The 14369-nt window shown below is 35.9% G+C and overlaps 1 protein-coding gene across 2 annotated transcripts in view; it reads left to right on the top strand.

Moving 5' to 3' along the window:
* Positions 1–240: 240 nt before the first annotated feature.
* The window catches only part of LOC127676064 (probable ubiquitin carboxyl-terminal hydrolase FAF-X), a 132560-nt gene continuing 118431 nt past the window's right edge, over positions 241–14369 (top strand). For both annotated transcript variants that reach the window (XM_052171989.1, XM_052171990.1), the window contains exons 1-4: positions 241–336; positions 5824–5969; positions 7876–7955; positions 10432–10544. In XM_052171989.1, the coding sequence (XP_052027949.1) occupies positions 241–336; positions 5824–5969; positions 7876–7955; positions 10432–10544 (435 nt within the window). The remainder of the gene's footprint in view (positions 337–5823; positions 5970–7875; positions 7956–10431; positions 10545–14369) is intronic.

Here is a 14369-nt window from a genome sequence, read left to right as displayed (position 1 = left end):
ATTTGGAATTCATTCATTTGGAATGTTAAAGTTGGAATAATTCCTTCTTCACCTTTTCCATTATTTTCCTTGATTTGGTTAAACAAGGAATTTGGTTAAACAAGAAATTCTATATGATTGTTCTTAGAGATTTTAGGGATTGGCGTATGGTAATACTTTATTTTTTGTAAGTAGACTATAATTTCTTCTCTTAGGACAAATGCATAAACAGACAAACTAAAAAAGGTCTGCTCTTTGATCATGACAATCACAACTCGTGGCTCTCCAGTAGGAGAGAATGAGAGCCAGGGACAGACTCCAGATGGACAACCTCAGCCTTCTTTCCAACAGAACCAGGTAATAATACAGTATGTTGTTTTAGGTCCTTTAGAATATGAACAGTTGGATTATGTTCAGGATAATTTGTAATCATGAAAGCCACTTAAACTAAAGAAAAATGACAACAGAAAAAATTTAAGTGTTATATTTTACTTAAGACTTGCAGAATTGTGGTTTTATGTCTAAAGTGGTAAATGTCTCTGAGGGCAAAATTAAGTTATTCATTATAATTAGTTAATAGTAATTAGTAAACTAATAATATGGTACAAAATTCAATCATGGTATCCACAGATGTGTTTATTTAAAATTTATGAACTGTTATTTCTAGGATTTTTCCACATTAGGAAAAGTAAAACTCATAGAAATGAGGCAATGTTACATCTGAATTATTTTTTGCTACCTTTTTGTTAATTATGTTTTTATTAATCATTCCTGTCGTTTACATCTCAAATGATATTCCCCTTCCGAATTACCCCTCCACAGCGTGTCAGCCCTCTGCCCCTTTCGCACTGCCTCTATGAGGGTGCTGCCCCACCCACCCACTCCCTCCTACTCCTCCAGCATCCCCCTATGCTGGGGCAACAAACTTCCACAGGACCAAGGGCCTCCCCTCCCATTCATGTCAGACAAGGCCATCCTCTGCTATATCTATATGGAGTCAGGGATCCCTCCCTATATACTCCTTGACTGTCTGTCTAGTCCCTAGGAGAACTGAGTGGTCTGGCCAGCCAACAGTGTTCTCCCTATAGTGTTGCAATCCCCCTGTGCTCCTCCAGTCCTTCTGCTAGCTCCCCCACTGGGGTCCTTGAGCTCAGTTTGAAGATTGGCTCAGAGCATCCGTATCTTCATTGGTCAGGTGCTGGCAGAACCTCACAGGGAACACCAGGTTCCAGTCAGCAAGTGCTTCTTGGCAACAGCAGTAGTGTCAGGGTTTGGTATCTGTAGAAAGGATGGATCCTCAGATGTGGCAGCCCCCAGATGGCCTTTCCTTTGGACTGTGCTCCATTTTTGTCCCTGTCTTTCCTTTGCATAGGAACATTTTTGAGTTAAAAACTTTAAGATGAGTAAGTCCATCCATTGACTGAGGCCTGTGCCAATCTACTGAAGGTGGTCTGTACAGGTTCTATCTCTTCACTGCACATTTCAGCTAAAATCATACCCACTGGGCCCTGGGAGCTTCTAGCTTCCCTGTTATCTAGGACCTTCTAGTGCCTATGCCCAGTTCCTCATCCCCCACTGCTACATACTTTTATTTGATTTCCTGATTTCTAGACCTCTCTCCCATCCCCTCCAGTACCTGATCCTACCCCCTTTTTTCCATGCCTCCTCCCTCCCATGTCCCCATCCCTCTACCTCCCAGGATCATCCTGTTTACCCTTCTAAGCAGGACTGAAGCATCCATAAGCTGGTTTTCCTTCCTGCTAAGCTCCATGTACTCTGATGGTTGTATCATAGGCATTGTGAGGAATTTTTGGTTTTGTATGGTTTTTCCAGACAGGGTCTCTCTGTGTAGCCCTGGCTGTCCTGGAACTTACTTTGTAGACCAGGCTGGCCTCGAACTCAGAAATCCACCTGCCTCTGCCTCCCAAGTGCTGGGATTACAGGCGTGCGCCACCACTACTGCCCAACAGTACATTCATTTTTGCCCTCCACTTGGCCAACTCGGTTATACCCAGATGTCTGTGTCTCAGACCTACTGAGGCTGGGAATGGGACCTTTTTTTTTTCTTTAGTTTTATCCCAATATTTCAGAGATTTATTATTATATGTGAGTACCCTGTAGCTGTCTTCAGACACAGCAAAACAGGGCATCAGATCCCATTACAGATGGCTATGAGCCACCATGTGGTTTCTGGGATTTGAACTCAGGACCTAAGGAAGAGGAGTCAGTGCTCTTAACCGCTGACCCATCTCTCCAGCCCTTGTTTTAATTCTCAATAATTATTTTTTTAGACATGATGTCTGCTTAGCCGTTCTGTAAAGGTATCTCACACCTTACTAATAACTTTATTTTCTCTAATAACGTGTTTAGAAAGTTCTGTTTATGAAACTGGCATTGTTATTTAACTCAAGACCGACAAGACTTGCCATTAAAAGCATTTACACACATACACTCATGTGTCATAAAAAAATCACAATAGAAATCATATTTAAATAGTGCTTTGTATTAATAACATTTTTAAGTCATCTTTTTTCTCTTTGCTTTTTTGTATTGGAAGGCTGATCTGCTACTAATGATCCCATCCATGTTTTCCTTCATTCTTGTTAAAGTACTTATCTATGATATTTTATTTCTTTTCAAAAATTTCATTTTTGCTTACATTTTTTCTCACCTGTCTTTTGTCTGTTAGAATCCTTAACATTTCAAATATACAAAGTGATTAATTGACAATTTCTGCTATTGTTATGCTATTGTTAGGACAACATTAATTCTTTTCTGTTCAGACTTATTTCCTTTCTCCAACACCCAAACTCTTGAGTATGCCTTGAGATTTGTAGATGAAATATGAACATACTGTTTGAAAACAACTTCTTCAACATTTTTTGGTGTTATAATAGTTTGTTTCAAGGAAAATTAAGTAGTGGTTATTCTCAGTACTTTAGTGAGGTTTTGCTCGTGCACTTTTACATTCCTTAATGCTATTTACTGTCCTTAACTATTATCTCAAGTAAGACATTGGTTATAGAGAGCTGGAATTGGAGGGTTTTTTTTTCTTTTTCTTTTTCTTGTATATAAGGGGTATGGTTGGATATTTATCTTTCCCTTTTTCCAGGGTTACTTATATTGTGCTCTAAATCCTGTGTGGGTAACAAAAACCGCTTGTTGAAGATAAACTTAGTAAGTGAACAGAATGATCTGGAATATTTTTAAATGGTTGCTGTTGCCTTCTAAATTATGAAAGTATGTTTCTCTATTGAAATATAGCGAGGATGTTTCTCTGGCCTTCATTATGATTAATTGGCAAAACAAAAAAAAATTATAGATCCTTAGATTCCATGGGAATTTTTAACTCACATACTTCACAAAATCAAACTGCAATATTCTTTATATTTCATTTGAATTAAATACTTTTACAGTGTAAGAAAACCTTTTGTTTTGAACATTGTACTGACTGTTCTGTTCATTATTAAGATAGAGCATTGAAGCTTATTACTGTTTTTTTTAATTTATTGATATATTTATTTACATTTCAAATGATTTCCCCTTTTCTAGTCCCCCACTCCCGAAAAGTACCATCAGTCCCCTTCCCTCCCCCTGTCCTCCCACCCACCCCTTCCCACTTCCCTGTTCTGGTTTTCCTGAATACTGCTTCACTGAGTCTTTCCAGAACCAGGGGCCACTCCTCCTTTCTTCTTGTACCTCATTTGATGTATGGATTATGTTTTGGGTATTCCAGTTTTCTAGGTTAATATCCACTTATTAGTGAGTGCATACCATGATTCACCTTTTGAGTCTGGGTTACCTCACTTAGTATGATGTTCTCTAGCTCCATCCATTTGCCTAAGAATTTCATGAATTCATTGTTTCTAATGGCTGAATAGTACTCCATTGTGTAAATATACTACATTTTTTGCATCCACTCATCTGTTAATGAACAGTTTATTTCAGAACAATATTTTCAGATATAATTAATAATTCCAAAGTTTGATATGTACGTAACCATTGTATCTTGATGAATTTTATCTTTCTCTGCAAAAGTTATAATGTCTTTATTATTAAAGTGTCCTACTATATAGTATTACCTGCCCTGGCTCTCAAAAGACATCCTTTTGCCTCTACCTTAAAGAGTGTGTGACACTACACCCAGTTAAGTTGTTATTTTGTTTGGTTTTTAATTTTAAAGACAACAGTTTCATTTATTTATGACAAATTCTTATAAGAATTGTTGATTTTCAGGTTGTTCAGCATGTCACATTTTGGGGGATGAATTGTTAATTTCCAGGCATATGATATACTGGACTAGAATCCAAATATGACCTATCTTTTCCTTTTAATTCTTTTATTTAAATAGTTTGAGTCTTATGTAGCTTGTAGCTATGTTTTAGGTTTTTGTCATGTTACTGGCTACATAATATATTTAAGTTTGTATTTCTGATTGATGTTTTTTTCTTTCTCATATTGCCTTTTATATATGTTTTTGAGTGGCATATTTTATTTCAGTGGACAGTTTTCATGTAGTTTACTTGCCTTAAACTCAATATGTAGCTGAATCCAGCCTAGAAACTTCAAAGTCTCTCTACCTATACCTGTATAATACAAGGATTACATGTATAAGTCACATACCACTATCATTTTGTGATACTAGTTTTTATTCATTAATGTTTTTGACCCTTTTAATTTTCTTTAAGTTTTAACTTAAGAAATTTTTATTTTCATTCTACTTTTAGAGCAGTATAAGTATCCACTTAATGATTTTATAAACCTACTTCATTTTTACTTTTCTTCTGTTAATACAGTCTTTCATTGCTTAATAGTTACTTAAGTATACTTTAGTATACTTTAAGTATAGAAATGTTAACTGTCCAATTAATAGATTTGTTTTTTCTGGGCAGACTTGTGTTGGAGATTTTAATTCGTTCATGAAAATTAATAGAGCAATATAAAATAATAGCTTTTTCTGTTTTTCTCTTTGGGTTTCAAAGTACTGGGATCTAACTTTATAGCATCATACATTATTATACAAGTACACTACTTAAGAGCTATACCCCTATTTCCAGGAATTGTTTATTCTATTAGGTCATGAGTTTTAGGATATTTTTCCTTATTCTGTGGTTCCTGCCTCTCACCTAATAAACCAGGCTTTATGACTTGATTCTCACTATTCCATTTTAAACTTTTGTCTTTCTCAATTATATCACCTGATCATTGTGAATGTTTCTTTGTGTGTGTGTGTGTGTGTGTGTGTGTGTGTGTGTGTGTGTGTGTGTGTGTGTGTGTATTTATGGGGGGGTTGTGAATGTTTCTTATCCAGAAATCAAATTTGTTAAGTTTTGGAGAATATGCAGACTACACTTTATATAATCTAGCATTGCAATGAATATTGAGCTTGTATTAATTATTCTGTTTGCCCCTATAATTAACATATTATAATTGATTACTGAGCATAACTATCTCCTTTGTTTTTTGTAAATATTTAATTTTCTTAATATTGCCAGTAATAACTATTATTGTTTCTAATTATTACTATATGTGTGGTGACATCATGTACCTTTGAAAGTTTTATAATTAAAAATGAATGCAATTATATTAACTTTTGTAGTAATTTTCTAGAAATGATATCTGCAATTTGACATAGTTAATATAGTGTTATATAATAATTATTATTTTTAATATGTGGGAAAATACCTCCATGCAATTGGAAGTAATCAGAAGTAATACTCCAGTTCTTAAATATATAGAGATAGTGTATATCAGATAATTTTACAAGTATGTACTGATACATGAATTGCTAAGTGCTATACATGTGTTTATAGTTAAGTGTGGGATTTTTAACTTTTAATTAAGATCTCATCATCTGATTCTTCCAATGAGAATTCTCCAGCAACTCCTCCAGATGAACAAGGCCAAGGTGATGCTCCACCACAGCACGAAGAGGAGGATCCTTCATTTCCTCATGCTGACCTGGCAAAGTTAGAAGACATGATCAACAGGTGCATTTATTTTCATTTGTTTGTTAATGGATATAATTGCTTGAAAGAACAAATTGCTTTTGTCTAACAAGTTAACTGTTATTAGAGGAAAGGGGAGGGACAGTGACACTATTTTGACAGTTTTCTTCTCTGTTCTCTGGTTTTCCCTTTATACACATACATATTCTACCTATAATAGTCTCTTTTTTAGTTTCATGGTACTTGTACTCTGCTAGTTTATTTATTGATTATTGTAGGAAAATATACATGACTATAGAAAAGAAACTGCATCTGACATGTCTCATAAATCATCTTTGTCAAACACATTGAAAGGTCAGGGATTCAACGTTCTTGTCTACCCAGCATAGTTTGAGGAATGTTTGCTTTCATTGTGAAATTCTTTCTAGTTGTTGAGCATATATATTTTTTTACTTTTGTGATGAACTCGTCTTTACAGTACTTACTGCTTATAACTCTTCCTTTTATTGAGAAAATCTGCTGCTTTTCTCTTGCTTCAGTGTAGAATTCAGAGTTCTACAGCAACATATCATCATGGCTACATCTTCAAAAATCACTGATTCCTGAGGATTGGCTAAAACAAGACAGATGCCATCATCAGTTTTTTTTCTGTTATAGATTAAGGAATAAATTTAATGACCAAAGGCTTCAATCAAATATCCTTGATAGCTTTTATAGTGAGAGAAGACAACATATAGCAGAAACCTCAGATTTTCTTCAATGTCTTTCTTTTTTTTTAAAAGATATATTCATATATATGTTATGTATATATGGGAACTTTGCCTGTCTGTGTATTATATGTGTTCAGTCTGAAGAGACCAGAAATGAACATCTGATTCTGTGGCATAATGGTTAGATAAAGCTGTGAGCTTCCATGTGGGTCCTGGTACTCAAACCTGGACTTCTGGAAAGGCAGCCATTGCTTTTAACTACTAAGGCATTTTTCCAGCTCTATCTTAACACATTTCTATGTATTCCTATTACCCTGATGGAACTATGCCACAGTCTCAGTTCTGCTGTGCATTTCCTGTAACCTATTCCTTCCTGATCTGAGCAATAGCAGGAATGGGAAAATTGAAGGACTTTGCAAGTCTGTCCTTCGTCTCTTTTAGTCTCTCTTATTGTTAATTAGGGTTATTTTTTCATAAGGGATTGGAGAACTGTTATACTATTTACTAAATCATTTATGGGAACGTTTAAAAGATTCTTCAGTTCAATAATATAATTTTATTAAATTGATTTAAAATGACATAGCATTAGTATTTATTTGATACTTTTTCTAGCTCGCTCTGTAGCACCTAGGAGATTTCGGAAAAGGTGTTTTCTGGGTAGTGGTAGGTCAGTCATTTATAGAAATCTGACATTCTTTTGTAAATATAGCAGTAATAGTAAAGTGTTCTACCTTTTCCATAATATAGACAAACACATTTTAAAAACTCAGTATGTTTTGGGGTATAGATATTTACTTAAGACAATAGATTTTAAAAGTTCTGCAAATACATCTTCAGGAAAAGTTGGTTAATATGTGGAATGTGGCACTTATCTCAAAGTTTCATCTGTGTCATGAAAATTAAAAATGTTTTATTTTTACACTGTGAAAATTAACTTTAATTTTAAGAGCACACATTCCTTTTTAGCTACGGGTATTGGCAGTTTAATTTTTAGTTTTGTTAAGGATGCTAAGTTATTTCTTAGTACTATATTATACTTGATATATGCATGTAGATATAATGGATATCTTTAATGTCACAAAAGGATTTCACTTGGCCACATTTTTCTTTAAAACTATGGTGAATATAATTTGGGGATTTTGTTTGTTGTTTGTTATATTCTTTTTGCTAGTAATGTGTAGTAACTTAACAATGTTTGAATAGTGTTCTGAACAATAATCTTATTTTACAATAATTAGGCCCCGATGGGTGGTTCCTGTTTTGCCAAAGGGGGAGTTAGAAGTACTTTTAGAAGCTTCTATGGATCTTACTAAAAAAGGTGAGTTTTCACGTCTTTTACTTTTTTCATCATACATGCTTTTTTATATATGTAAATTATTTTTGAAGGCTTTGATTTTTTTTCCATACAAAATTAAATGTTTGTAATTTGCAGTGAATATCAATACCTTTCTGGTAAGGCTAAATGTATATACTTGGGCATTTACTCACTGAAAGCAAGGATTCAGCAGAGGACTCCCTGGTCTGGCCTCAGTAAGAGAAGATAAGCCTAACCCTCAAAAGACTTGAGGCCCCACAAAGTGGGAACTTCTGGCTGGGTGGGGGTGGGGTGGGGACATCCTCTTGCATATGGGAGGGGAGGAGGGGAGAAATGGGATGAGGAACTGTCAGAGGGCAGACCAGAGGGGGATGATTGGACTTGTAAAAAAGAAAAAAAGCATTAGCTGGAGAGATAGCTTAGTAGTTAAGACCACCTCAGCTCTGCCAGAAGTCCTGAGTTCAATTCCCAGCAACCACATGGTGGCTCACAACCATCTGTTATCCTGTGCCCTATTCTGGGGTGTCTGAAGACAGCTACAGTGTACTTACATACATAAAATAAAATCTTTTTTTTTAAAGGATTAAAGATTGTGTGCATGTATGTATATGTATGTACATACGCACACATGGATATATATATGTATATGTACATGTGTGTATATATATATATATATATATATATACACACATACACACACACACACACACACACACACACACATATATGAATGAACCTTTGGAAACCAAGTGTTTCTTCATGTTGGCATTTTAGTTTTCCATCCACTAGAATTAAATTGACAAAATAGGCACTTCCCAGGCTATCACACTATGAACAATTGTAACTCTCTCTAGGGCTACAACTTATTCTTGCCTTGCATGGACATCTGCAGTCACATGCAAATATTAGCTTTATTCATAGCATATACAAATAAGCTTTGTCAACCTTAGCAACATATTTTCACCCAAGTATATCTCACACCCTTACAATTATAAGTGATACAAGCTGAGAGTTATTACACCTAAATTTTTATGTTTTGAGTAATGACTAAAAGATAGGAAATCCAAGCTATCTGTTATCCACATATTATTTTTATGTGAATAGAAGGCTCACACAAGTTGTTAGTAAATTATGCATGTTACTACCTGGATTACAGAATGGATAATTTTTTAAATCACTTTATCAAATATTTTGTGTAATAGAATTCCCTCTCCATTCTTCTCCTTCCCTCTTTCTTCCTACTCCCCACAAGCTTTCTCTCTGTAGCCCTGGCTGCCCTAGAGCTCACTCTGTAGACTAAGATGGCCTTGAACTCAGAGATATGCATGCCTGCCTTTGCCTCCTGAGTGCAGGGATAAAAGGACATTTAATTGTCTTTTATCAAGATCTTGAAATGAGTTGCCACATTAACATATCTTTGGTGTCTATTAATGTCTCTGTAACCTTTTAAAATTTATTTTCATCTTTAAATGAATATATATGTCTATATAGAGGTATGTACATGTGACTGCAGGTGTGCATGAAGGCCAGAAAGAGGAGTAAACTAGAGTTAATAAGTATTTGTGAATCACTGGTTGTGAGTGTTGGGAATTGAACTTGGATGTGTCTCTGCAAAAATAGTACATTCATTTTCTAACTGATCTATCCAGCCATTGTAGGCAGATCTTAATTCAGAAGATGTCACATATATATAGGGCATCTTCTAGAACAGTGTAAGATAAACAAAACCTAAATCATATTTAGTACTGATTCACATTCAGATTATAAGTGCTTATCATTATTTTAGAGATCATGTGAAGTAGAGATGGCTTCTTTTTAGAGCTTGGGTTTAAGTGACATCAGAATATGTTAAGAAACAGTATATTTTGAAACATTTCAAACTGTTCCAGTTATTTGGTTTGATATGATTTTTATACAGTTTTTTATTTTTCTGAATTCTGTCTTTTTAAATTTAATGGTAATGCCGTTTTGTCTTAAACACCACAGTATTCTTCATGGATTAGAAACCATACCAGATTCTAATATTGTGTAGTGTGTAGTCACATACTTGATCATTGAAAAAAATTTTAGCCTATTTTTTACTTGACAATGTATTTTTATTAATAATTTTATTTACATTTCAAATAATGCCCCCTTCTAATACCCCCTCATGGGTATGGAACTCTCCATCTCATACCCCCATCTCTTCCCCTCTAAGAGGGTACTCACCAACCTACCACCTCACTTCTTTAGCATCCACCTTCTATGGGGCATCAAGCCTCCACAGGACCAAGCACACCCCTTCCCACTGAGACCAGACATAAGGCCATCCTCTGTTACATATGCAGCTAGACTTACGTACTCTTTGGTAGGTGGTTTAGTCCCTGGGACCTCTTTGGGGGGCTCTTGTTGGTTGATATTGTTATTATTGTTCCTATGGGGCTTCAAACCCCATCAGGTCCTTCAATCTTGCTTATTTTTCATTTATTTTTCCTTTTAGGCCTTGATGCTAAAAGTGAAGCATGCCAGCGGTTTTTTCGAGATGTTTTAACTGTGTCTTTTACCAAAATCCTCATGGATGAGGCAGTGAGTGGATGGAAGTTTGAAATTCATGTGAGTTTTAAATATGAGGGGAATTTAAGTTTTATATGTTATTTTCTTATGAGCCTATGTTTGTAAAATATTACTGCTATGTTTTGAATAATAAGCATGATGTGAGTTTTAAGGAGGAGTTTCTGTACTCTTAGGGGTGTTTTTTTGCTTAGATTTTTTTAAACCTACTTTATATATATATATATATATAATTTTTATATTCTTTGTTTACATTCCAAATGATTTCCCCTTTCCCAGTTACCCCCTTCTCCTCATATGTCCCATAAACCTTCTTCTCTCCACCCCTTTTCTAATCACCTCCCTCCCTTTTCTCTGTCCTGATAATCCCCTACAATGCCAGATCAATTCTTTCCAGGATCAGGACCCTCTCCATACTTCTTCTTGGGAGTCATTTGTTATACAATTTGTGCCTTGGGCATTCAGGGCTTCTGGGCTAATTAATATCCACTTATCAGAGATTGCATTCCATGTGTATTCTTTTGTGATTGGGTTACCTCACTTAGAATGATATTTTCCAGATCAAACCATTTGCCTAAACATTTTCTGAATTCATTGTTTCTAATTGCTGAGTAGTATTCCACTGTGTAAATATAGCACACTTTCTGTATCCATTCATCCATTGAGGGGCACCTGGGTTCTTTCCAGCTTCTGGCTATTATAAATAAGGCTGCTATGAAAATAATGGAGCATGTGCCTTTATTACATGGTGGGGAATCCTCTGGGTATATGCCCAGGAGAAGTATAGCAGAGTCCTCTGGAAGTCTCAAGTCCAGTTTTCTGAGGAACTGCCAGACTGATTTCCAAAGTGGTTGCACCATCTTGCAACCCTACCAGTAGTGGAGGAGTGTTGCTCTTTCTCCACATCCTCGCCCACAACTGCTGTCTACTGAGTTTTTGACCTTAGCCATTCTGACTTGTGTGAGGTGAAATTTCAAGGTTGTTTTGATCTGCATTTCCCTAATGACTAATGATGTTGAGCATTTTTTAAGATGCTTCTCCGCCATCCGAAGTTCTTCAGGTGAGAATTCTTTGTTTAACTCTGTACCCCATTTTTTAATAGGGTTGTTTGGTTTTCTGGAGTCTAACTTCTTGAGTTCTTTATATATATTGGATATTAGCCCTCTATCTGATGTAGGAATGGTGAAGATCTTTTCCCAATTTGTTGGTTGCCGATTTGTCCTTTTGATGGTGTCCTTTGCTTTACAGAAACTTTGTAATTTTATGAGTTCCCATTTGTCAATTCTTGATCTTAGAGCATACACTATTGGTATTCTGTTCAGAAACTTTCTCCCTGTACCGATGTCCTCAAGGATCTTCCCCAGTTTCTTTTCTATTAGCTTCAGAGTGTCTGGGTTTATGTGGAGGTCCTTGATCCATTTGGAGTTGAGCTTAGTACAAGGAGACAAGGATGGATCAATTCGCATTCTTCTGCATGCTGACCTCCAGTTGAACCAGCACCATTTGTTGAAAAGGCTATCTTTTTTCCATTGGATGTTTTCAGCCCCTTTGTCGAGGATCAAGTGGCCATAGGTGTGTGGGTTCATTTCTGGATCTTCAGTCCTGTTCCATTGATCCGCCTGCCTGTCACTGTACCAATACCATGCAGTTTTTTAATACTATTGCTCTGTAGTATTGCTTGAGGTCAGGGATACTGATTCCTCCAGACTTTCTTTTGTTGCTGAGAATAGTTTTAGCTATCCTGGGTTTTTTGTTATTCCAGATGAATTTGATAATTGCTCTTTCTAACTCTGTGAAGAATTGAGTTGGGATTTTGATGGGTATTGCATTGAATCTGTATATTGCTTTTGGCAAGATGGCATTTTAACTATATTGATCCTGCCGATCCATGAGCATGGGAGGTTTTTCCATTTTCTGAGGTCTTCTTCGATTTCCTTCTTCAGACATCTGAAGTTCTTGTCGTATAGATCTTTTACTTGTTTGGTCAGAGTCACACCAAAATACTTTATATTGTTTGTGGCCATTGTGAAGGGTGTCATTTCCCTAATTTCTTTCTCAGCCTGCTTATCCTTTGAGTATAGGAAGGCTACTGATTTGCTTGACTTGATTTTATAACCTGCCACTTTTCTGAAGTTGTTTATCAGCTGTAGGAGTTCTCTGGTGGAGGTTTTCTGGTCACTTAAGTAGACTATCATGTCATCTACAAATTGTGATAATTTGACTTTTCCTTTCCAATTTGTATCCCCTTGACCTCCTTATGTTGTCTAATTGCCCGAGCTAGAACTTCAAGAACTATATTGAAAAGATATGGAGAGAGGGGACAGCCCTGTCTAGTCCCTGATTTTAGTGGGATTGCTTCAAGTTTCTCTCCATTTAGTTTGATGCTGGCTACCAGGTTTGCTGTATATTGCTTTTACTATGTTTAGGTATGGGCCTTGAATTCCTGCCTTTTCCAAGACTTTAAGCATGAAAGGATGCTGAATTTTGTCAAATTCTTTTTCAGCATCCAATGAGATGATCATATTGTTTTGTTCTTTGAGTTTGTTTATGTAGTGGATAGCATTTATGGATTTCCATATATTGAACCAACTCTGCATCCCTGCGATGAAGCCTACTTGATCATGGTGGATGATTGTTTTGATGTGTTCTTGGATTTGGTTGGCAAGAATTTTATTAAGTATTTTTGCATCGATATTCATAAGGGAAATTGGCCTGAAGTTCTCTTTCTTTGTTGGATCTTTGTGTGGTTTTGGTATCAGCGTAATTGTGAAACCTACATTTTTTTTAATGTGTAAATATTTGTTTTAATGGCATTTTTTAATTCTTTGTTAAACCTACTTTTTAAAAAAAGATTTATTTGTTTGTTTATTTGCTTAATGTATATAAGTACACTGCAAGTGTCCTCAGATACACCCATAGAGGGCACCAATCTCATTTCAAATGTTAAACCTACTTTTAATAATGGTTTTTAAATACTTAAAACTTTCTCTAGTCCACTGTCCAAAAGTAAGGAAGAAAGATGGTCAATAGGATGAGGGGATGTGGACCAATTTAGACGTAGTTTGCGGGCCCATTTGTCAGGATACCAGCACTCCAGTTCAGATGTGTCAGGATAGCAAACAAGAGTCAGCAGCAGTGGCATGATCTAGCAGAAACCACCAGACCTCCTCCAGATAGGAACTAGTCAGTAGAAGCAACCAGGAGCAGATAGGATGCCAGGAGATGGATACCTGGGTTCTTTCCAGCATCTGGCAATTATAAATAGGGCTGCTATGAACATAGTAGAACATGTATCCTTATTACATGGTGGGGAATCCTCTGGGTATATGCCCAGGAGTGGTATAGCAGGATCTTCTGGAAGTGAGGTGCCCAGTTTTCGGAGGAACCGCCAGACTGATTTCCAGAGTGGTTGTACCAATTTGCAATCCCACCAGCAGTGGAGGAGTGTTCCTCTTCACATCCTCGCCAACACCTGCTGTCTCCTGAATTTTTAATCTTAGCCATTCTGACTGGTGTAAGGTGAAATCTCAGGGTTGTTTTGATTTGCATTTCCCTAATGACTAATGAAGTTGAGCATTAAATGACTTCTGACAGTAAAATTTACCCAATTTGTGATACTGTTGATTCTAATAGTTAGCCACTATTGTGTTTATTTTTAAAAATACTTATCTAGAAAGGGGAATTATGTATAGCTGGAACACTGAATAAATAATGTATAGGTGGAACACTAAATGATGCAACAGCATAACAGTTTAAATGTAGAAATAAAAAAAAAGGTATACAAAGATTTACCTGAGAGATAAAAAGTTAACTTCTTGTATGAAATATACCACAATTCAGTAGTCACACAGTTTAGAAATTCAAATT

This window comes from Apodemus sylvaticus (assembly GCF_947179515.1).
Source record: "Apodemus sylvaticus chromosome Y unlocalized genomic scaffold, mApoSyl1.1 SUPER_Y_unloc_2, whole genome shotgun sequence".
Lineage (NCBI taxonomy): Eukaryota > Metazoa > Chordata > Mammalia > Rodentia > Muridae > Apodemus > Apodemus sylvaticus.
This window is presented reverse-complemented; position numbering and strand designations above follow the sequence as displayed.